Below are 8,729 nucleotides of genomic sequence, written 5' to 3'. Positions count from 1 at the left end.
TCATGAGTCTGATCCTGAGTCTGATCCTGAGTCTGACCATGAGTCTGATCCTGAGTCTGATCCTGAGTCTGATCCTGAGTCTGACCCTGAGTCTGATCCTGAGTCTGATCCTGAGTCTGATCCTGAGTCTGACCATGAGTCTGATCCTGAGTCTGATCCTGAGTCTGACCCTGAGTCTGATCCTGAGTCTGATCCTGAGTCTGATCATGAGTCTGATCCTGAGTCTGATCCTGAGTCTGATCCTGAGTCTGATCCTGAGTCTGACCCTGAGTCTGATCCTGAGTCTGATCCTGAGTCTGACCCTGAGTCTGATCCTGAGTCTGATCCTGAGTCTGATCCTGAGTCTGATCCTGAGTCTGATCCTGACCCTGAGTCTGATCCTGAGTCTGATCCTGAGTCTGATCCTGAGTCTGATCCTGAGTCTGATCCTGATCCTGAGTCTGATCCTGAGTCTGATCCTGAGTCTGATCCTGAGTCTGATCCTGAGTCTGATCCTGAGTCTGACCCTGAGTCTGATCCTGAGTCTGATCCTGAGTCTGATCCTGAGTCTGATCCTGAGTCTGATCCTGATCCTGAGTCTGATCCTGAGTCTGATCCTGATCCTGAGTCTGATCCTGAGTCTGACCCTGAGTCTGATCCTGAGTCTGATCATGAGGCAGGGTGTTCATGTGAATTGATCATCATCTTCTAATCTATTAATTTGAAACTCCTCCGATCCTTTTCTTTTCCTCAAACGGAGCGTCAGGAGTTCAGGATGAAAACGTCCCGTGAGACGAGTTTGAAAAAGAGTCGGTTTGTGTCAGATTCCAGAGACTAACGAGTTAATGAAGGACCGCACTGCTCCACCACGAGACGCACGAGACAAACGCCGGCTCCGAGCCACGGTCCAGGAGAACTCCACAGACCTGGACCTGGGACAGTCCTGGGACAGACCTGGACCTGAGACAGACCTGGGACAGACCTGGACCCGGGGTTAGATCTGTTTCAGCATGTGGTCCAGAGCCGCTCTTCAGTCGCTCAGATGTACTGGGACACACCGAGCTCCGCAGGTTTGGACTTTTCTCAAATTTCTCATGGTAATCTTAGTCAGAGTCATTGGTCTGAGACTAAAAAGAGACTAAACTAAAGTAAAAGAGACTAAACTGTGAGTAAAACCTGCAGATGACGCAAAGAGGCCGTGCTTCATCGTTGTCATTTTTAAATCGACAATAAAGCGCTGAGTGATTGAAAATGATGTGGTGGAATCTTCCCTTCAGAAAAGCCACATTATTTTATCCTTAAAAAAGCAACGAAAACGCGACAAAAATGTGGCAAAACACGTGTCAAAAACATGACAACAAAGCAATGAAAACAAGATATAAAACGCAACAAAATGGACTAAAACGTGATACCAAAAAGTTGACATCAGTTTTGTAGGCTCTAGCTTTCAAATAAGGCAGGACTTTGGGCTATAGGGTGTGAGCTATAGTAAAGAAGTTTTTAAATGTGTGTAAAACTGGAGAAAATGCACTCGGTTAAGGTGGGGGTTAAGGGTTTGAAGCCCCGCTGCTGTCTATACTGCCCTCTTGTGGCGCTGCTGTGCTAAAGCTCAGGATTGGACCTGAGAGTGTCTGAGTTTGTGGACAATATGAACTGAACTGCACTTGATGAGATGTTTGTAAAGCAAAACAGAGTTGACCTTTGTATAATGTCTTAAACAGTGTAAAGTAATGATCTAAATATGAACTGATTATTGAACTCGTATTATTGTTGTTGCACTATAATATTATCCATTTGCTTTGTTTGTTTTGTGCTGCTTAGACTTTCCATTTCAGTGTCTTTTGTGTTTCCTTTTTGAGTAAATGATTACAATAAAGAGAGAGAAAACATGGCCGTTATGACGTCACATGCTCCTATGGTAAACCTCTGGTTCTAGTGCTGTTTCCGGACGGTCTGCTGCTGGACATGGACGGGGTTAGTCCTGGTTCAGTCCCAGTTCAGTCCCGGTTTAGTCCTGGTTCAGTCCCGGTTTAGTCCTGGTAAACCTCTGGTCCTGGTGACGTTTCAGGCCGGTCTGCTGCTGGACGTGGACGGCGTGCTGGTTCGTGGTCGGTCGGTGGTTCCCGCCGCACGACGCGCCTTTAAGAAGCTGCAGCTGCCAAATAAAGACTTCCTCTTTCCTCTGGTGTTCGTGACCAACGCAGGAAGCTGCCTCCGAGAGCAACGAGCCAATATGCTGTCAGAGCTGCTGCATGCACAGGTATCATGACGCTATCATAACTCTGTTATTACTCTGTCATGACACTATCATGACTCTGTCATGACTCTATCATGACTCCATCATCTCTATCATAACTCTGTCATGACTCTATCATAACTCTGTCATGACTCTGTCATGACTCTATCATGACTCTATCATGACTCTATCATAACTCTGTCATGACTCTGTCATGACTCTATCATGACTCTGTCATGACTCTATCATGACTCTGTCATGACTCTATCATGACTCTGTCATGACTCTATCATGACTCTATCATAACTCTATCATAACTCTATCATAACTACCATAATTCTATCATAAGTCTGTCATAACTCTTGGGGACATTTCTTGCACATTCCAAGGCTTCAATTTTAATTTCTGGATATTTGGGAGCTGAGCCAGAACGGATTGAAGAGCTTCCATTACTTTCGTATCCGGCACCATTGCCAAACTACATTCAGCAAATGCGGCGCAAATGCTTGACGTCACCTACAAGCCCCGCCTCCCCCGCTCGCTGATTGGTTGGTAGAAAGTCAACCGATGTAACGCGGCCACTGAGATCAGACCCAGACGTACATGAGGGGAAATCATGATTGACCCGAGTTTACGGAGGGCTAAGGCCAGTCTAGTGTCATCCTGAAAGCGCCCCCTAGTGGTGTTCCAATAGGAGTTATTTCTGCATTTCACTTAGTGAACAATTAACGTCCGATCACTATGTTAGTTAATAGGAGTAAGACATAATTAACATCTAGAAGTACTGTTTTACACTTTGTAAATGGAATCGAATTAGTTTCACACGTTGTTTGTATATTTAATTGTCAACTAATCTGAATTCATGAGACTAAACAGGTCTAATCAGCACCTTTGTTGCTTTTTAAAAAATGCTTTCTTTTTCCGCAGGTGAAACCATCTCAGGTGGTGCTCTCCTACAGCCCCCTGTCCATGATGAGGAGCCTCCATCAAAAGGTCGTCATGGTAACAGGACAGGGGCCAATCACGGAGATCGCCCGCAGGTACGTTCACAGCAAAGCTCCGCTCGTGTCCCGGGTTTGTGTCCTGGGTTTGTGAGTGTTTTTGTGCTTTTACTTGAAGGCTGGGCTTTGAGAGAGTGGTGACCATCGACGACGTTCGGAAACACTGCCCCCTGCTGGACGCTGTGGACCACAACCCCCGCCCCGCAAAGGTATGTTCACCGCAAAGGGCTACAATGCACTGGGAGAGTGTCCCATGGCCGCTGGCTGCTCTGCTTTGTGACGACAACACCAGTATCTCCATTGCTGTAGTACCTCCATATTGCCGCTAGTCCCAATTGGAAAGTATTGCACTTTGGACACGTTAAAACAACTTTAGAGCCTGGTGCCCAATTTTTGGGAGCTTGATGCAGCTATATATTCCTCCTCTGATGATGCTGGGTTAGTTACAATAAAAGGCACTAGGCTGAAATGAGTTTCCTTCGCAGGGTGGCTGGGCGCACCCTCCGAGATTGGGTGAGGAGCTCAGTTACCCGGGAGGAGCTCGGAGTAGAGTCGCTGCTCCTTCACGTCGAAAGGAGCCAGCTGAGGTGGCTCGGGCATCTGTTCCAGATGCCTCCTGGTCGCCTCCCGCGGGAGGTGTTCCAGGCATGTCCTAGTGGGACAAGGCCTCGTGGAAGGCCCAGGACACGGTGGTGGGACTATGTCTCCGAGCTGGCCTGGTGTCGCCTCGGGGTCAGAACAGCTGGAGGTGGTGTGTGTGAAACGGGAAGTTTGGGCATCTCTGCTGAGTCTGCTGCCCCCGCGACCCGGCCCCGGATAAAGCGGAAGAAAATGGATGGATGGATGGATAGGCTGTTTTTTGTAAGAAACATTTTAGAAATCTCGCACTAAAAAGGGTCAGACTGAGTGAGCAGGAGCCGTCTGTTTATACAGTCTATGGCAGAGTCAGACAGAGAGGATATAAACCAGTGATAAGGCAAGACGCTGCAGTGAAACAGGAAAATCAATCAAAACTCCTGCTGTAGAGACGGATACAAACAGGATCATTTTATGTTTCATATAAAAGAGTGGAATGAAAACCTAAAGTTTAGTTAAATGAGGTGACACTTTCCCTCTGTGTCTTTAACTGTGTCTGTGTTTCAGTCGCGGCTCCAGACTCTGCCTGAGATCGAAGGTAAGACTCACTTTACTAGTGTGACCAGTGTGGGCTGTTACAGTGTGACCAGTGTGGGCTGTTGCAGTGTGACCAGTGTGGGCTGTTGCAGTGTGACCAGTGTGGGCTGTTGCAGGTGTGCTGTTGTTCGGGGAGCCCACCCACTGGGAGTCCCACCTTCAGCTACTGATCGATGTGATTCTGACTAATGGCAGACCAGGCTCCGCCCACCTGCCGCTGTGTCCCAACCCCCAGCTGCCAATCATCGTCTGCAACCCTGACTTACTCTGGAAGAGTCCGGCGCCGAGCGCCAGGTACTTTATTTATTTATCTTTTATCAGTAAACTTGTATGTAAACCTGTTCCCCTGCATCTTGGCCAGGACACTCTTGAAAAAGAGATTTTTAATCTCAATGAGTTTTATCCTGGATAAATAAAAAAAACTGCAGCATCCAGTACTTTTGCTCTAGTACTGTGCACTTTTACTGCAGAATTGTTTACTTTTACTGCAGTATTCTGTACTTTTACAGCAGCATCCTGTACTTTCACTGCAGTATCCAGTACTTTTGCTGTAGTATTCTGTACTTTCTGCAGGTTCGGTCACGGCGTCTTCGTGCTGTGTTTGGAGGCGGTCTTTAAGAAGCTGACGGGGGCAGAGCTTCAAATCGAGGCATTGCTGGGGAAACCGAGTGTTCTGACCTATCGCTACGCAGAACATCTGCTGACATCACAGATGACATCATCAGACAGCGGCCTGCGCACCATCTACGCCATTGGGTATTTACGCTATCCGGCTAATGCTAATAGGCTGACACTATCAGGCTAATGCTAATAGGCTGACACTATCAGGCTAATGCTAACAGGCTGACGCTATCAGGCTAATGCTAACAGGCTGACGCTAACAGGCTAATGCTAATAGGCTGACTCTAAGGGGCTAATGCTAACAGGCTGACTCTAAGGGGCTAATGCTAACAGGCTGACGCTATCAGGCTAATGCTAACAGGCTGACGCTAACAGGCTAATGCTAATAGGCTGACACTATCAGGCTAATGCTAACAGGCTGACGCTATCAGGCTAATGCTAACAGGCTGACGCTATCAGGCTAATGCTAACAGGCTGACGCTAACAGGCTAATGCTAATAGGCTGACTCTAAGGGGCTAATGCTAACAGGCTGACTCTAAGGGGCTAATGCTAACAGGCTGACGCTAACAGGCTAATGCTAACAGGCTGACTCTAAGGGGCTAATGCTAATAGGCTGACACTATCAGGCTAATGCTAACAGGCTGACACTATCAGGCTAATGCCAATAGGCTGATGCTATCAGGCTAATGCTAACAGGCTGATGCTATCAGGCTAATGCTAACAGGCACACGAATAGACGAAAGATGTTATTAGCTTTTAGCCTCTCTCAGCATATTCATAGCTCCAAACTGGGGTGAAGTTAGAAGCTACCAAGCTCTTCCACGTTTTCCCTAGATATTATTATGCCTTACAGTATAGTACCCCTTTTTTATCTGCTTAGAAAATCAACATGGTCAATTTTGTGTAACTAGACTTGGATCGTGTAGCTTTTCCCGTAACTGTATTTAAATTGGGAAAAGGTGGAAGAGCTTTGTCGCTTCTAACTGCTATGATGTGTCTTACTGTTAAATTTTCTATGTGAAGTTTTACATCAGCCTGTCTAGGGACAACAGATGGAAATAGGCCTAAAACGTGGAAGAGCTTGGTCGCTTCTAACTTCACCCCAGTTTGGAGCTATGCTGGGAGGGGCTAAATTCTAATAACATCTTTCGTCTATTTGCTTGACTATTTGCGAGTTGCTGCGTTATGTTTCCTGCGAGTTCCTGTGTCCAGTCTCTTGTCTCTTGTTGCCTGAGATCCCTAATGTTCCTTGTACAGTACATGTGAATGTCCGTGTATCTTGTGGTCCCATTGTTCCTTGTCCTGCAGTCGTCCTGTTTCCTGTATTGCTTTGTGTCTTTGATGTGTTTTACTGTAACATTTTCAATGTGAGGTTTTACATCAGACTGTCTAGGGACAACAGATGGAAATAAGCCTATGGCTAAAATCTGACACATGTACATATAAGATATGCTCATTAATATGGACCGTCCCTACTTAAATAAGTAAAATAAAATAAATTGACCCGCATGCCCTTCTTTCAGGGATAACCCTCAGACCGACGTTTACGGCGCAAACCTCTACGACCGCTTCCTCAAACACAACAATGTCACCATGGCAACGGCCTCACGCAGAGTCTCTTCCGCAACTGGGGAGGCGGTCTCCACGGTGACGGAGGCGGTACCCGAGGAGGAGGGGCTGGTTTCAGCCGCTGAGGAGTGTCGCTCCGTCCTGGTAACAACGTTTAAATACAGAACTTTACATCTATGAACAACTTTACACCGTATTATAATAACATAAACACTGACATAATAATAATAACAGTACATTTAAGAGTGTCGCTCCGTCCTGGTAACGTCTGCTGCATACATACGTACATTATAAACATTATACTCTGACGTGTGATACATGTGTGTGTGTCCCAGGTGTGCACAGGTGTGTTCGACCCCGCCTCCCCGCCGCCTGAGGACCAGTGGGCGGGGCTGGATCCGGCGCTGCTGCAGCCGCGCCACATGACGGCAGATGTGGAGGAGGCGGTGGACATGATCCTTCAGCGAGAGGGATTTATATGATGAACACCAAAGTCACAAACACTGTACTCAAAGTCACTAACATCAGCACCAGAGTCATTAACACGCTCCGAGAAAACTTACTCTACTTTTACATGTGTGGCTCCTGTTTCTGGCTTCTTCCTCATTGGCCTTTGACAGTGGCTACGTTTCCATCTGAGTTCTGGCGTTCTCAGATTATTGTGTGTGTATGTGTGGACCGCACTAAACTCTGACACCAGGGGGCAGTGTGGGCCACTCACACGTTATAATAATAATGGACATATTTCCATTTCTGAATCTTTTGCTCTTAACAGATTAACTTTTCCCTCAAACCATTAGAAAGCCCTGATTGTTTTAACCAGAGGAGTCAGAACCAGAGTAAATCTACTCCAGTCTTGGACTTTACTCGAGTCGTTTTTTCGTTACTTTACTCCACTCTTGCCTGGCCTGCCAGACACTCCTCCTTTCTGTTCAAAAGAAGAACCGTCTGGACAGCTCCTCGCAGCCCATCATTTCACGATATTACCCACATCGGTCCAATCACGCACCGAGAGGCGGGACTTCATTCCCCAAGAGGCGGAAGCCGTCACCACACTCTACCAAAACAATAGAGATGGCGTGTGCGGCGAGTGACGATGTTTCTTCTGCTCTTTTGTCTGTTTGAAATCATTTGGAGAAAAACGTAATCCACTTGTCAACACTTGTCGCTGCGACGTATCTAGCGTTGCTCTGATTGGTTGATGCCGTCTGTCAATCACGCCCACCGGGAAATCGTTGAGATCATACTCGCTCCCAGACTATATGAAATATCTATGAAAAAGCATGTGGTTTGGCAGGCCAGGCAAACTCCACTCCGTTTAAAGATAAACACTTTTTGCTCCACTACATTTCTTTAAAGTCTCCAAAGCCTGATAATGACATTCTCTGAACAGCAGGTGGCGCTGTGCAGACAAACTGTCAAAGGGTTTGTATCTGCACTTTAACCCGAGTAACGAAGTCTCTGGGCGGCTCTGGTCTGAAGTCTTAAGTGTTAAAGTTGTTTCTGTTGAACTGAACCTGAATAAAAGCATAACCCTCTGCTTCACCTTCGTTATTATCATAATGAACTGTATTGATCAACTGTTAAGCACAAATACTGTATTTTTATGCCACAGGCGCAAACATTCCCCAAACAGACGAGTAGCGGGACACGCCGGGGAACATTTCTGTAAATACTGCAGTTTTTTAGAGTATAGGGTCAAGCTGCAGACCTGGAGCCGAGGCAGCTCCACCATGAAGTGAATCCAACGTGAAAGTGCGCCCTCTGCTGGATAAAACAGGTCTAACACATTTTTAAAGTGTAACTAGATGCTTCTGCTGACAAATTGCTTCTTATTTTTGTTCCCAAACGAGCCCCTAACAATATAATCATGAAACATGAAACATATTAATAAATAATACCGTGGTGGATCCGCTTGAACCATCAGAGGGCTCATCACGGCGATTCCGCTTCACCGTGGTGGATCTGCTTTGCCGTCAGCTGCAGCTTTCTATTATTGTTTTTTTATGAAATTACTAAAGACCCTACCTTAAACTGCAGGCTTTCAGCTTTAATTTGAAAGTATTTACACCCAAATCGGATGAACGGTGTAGGAAATACAAGCGTTTGTGTGTGAGCCTCTCACTTTTCAATGAACCATAAGTAATGG

The 8,729-nt window shown here is 46.4% G+C and overlaps 1 protein-coding gene across 1 annotated transcript; it reads left to right on the top strand.

Annotated features, from left to right (window-relative positions):
- Nucleotides 1–824: 824 nt before the first annotated feature.
- LOC306963081 (haloacid dehalogenase-like hydrolase domain-containing 5) lies at nt 825–7,168 on the top strand (the record flags this gene model as incomplete). The annotated part of the gene is made up of 10 exons (XM_079556535.1): nt 825–972; nt 1,916–1,953; nt 2,003–2,239; nt 3,143–3,255; nt 3,335–3,425; nt 4,360–4,390; nt 4,506–4,683; nt 4,963–5,145; nt 6,535–6,724; nt 6,916–7,168. 10 exons carry the CDS (start codon nt 825–827, stop codon nt 7,060–7,062), a joined length of 1,356 nt encoding a protein of 451 aa, XP_079412661.1. The 3' UTR covers nt 7,063–7,168.
- Nucleotides 7,169–8,729: the final 1,561 nt, after the last annotated feature.

Source organism: Gobius niger (genome assembly GCF_951799975.1).
Source record: "Gobius niger genome assembly, chromosome: 5".
Lineage (NCBI taxonomy): Eukaryota > Metazoa > Chordata > Actinopteri > Gobiiformes > Gobiidae > Gobius > Gobius niger.
This window is presented reverse-complemented; position numbering and strand designations above follow the sequence as displayed.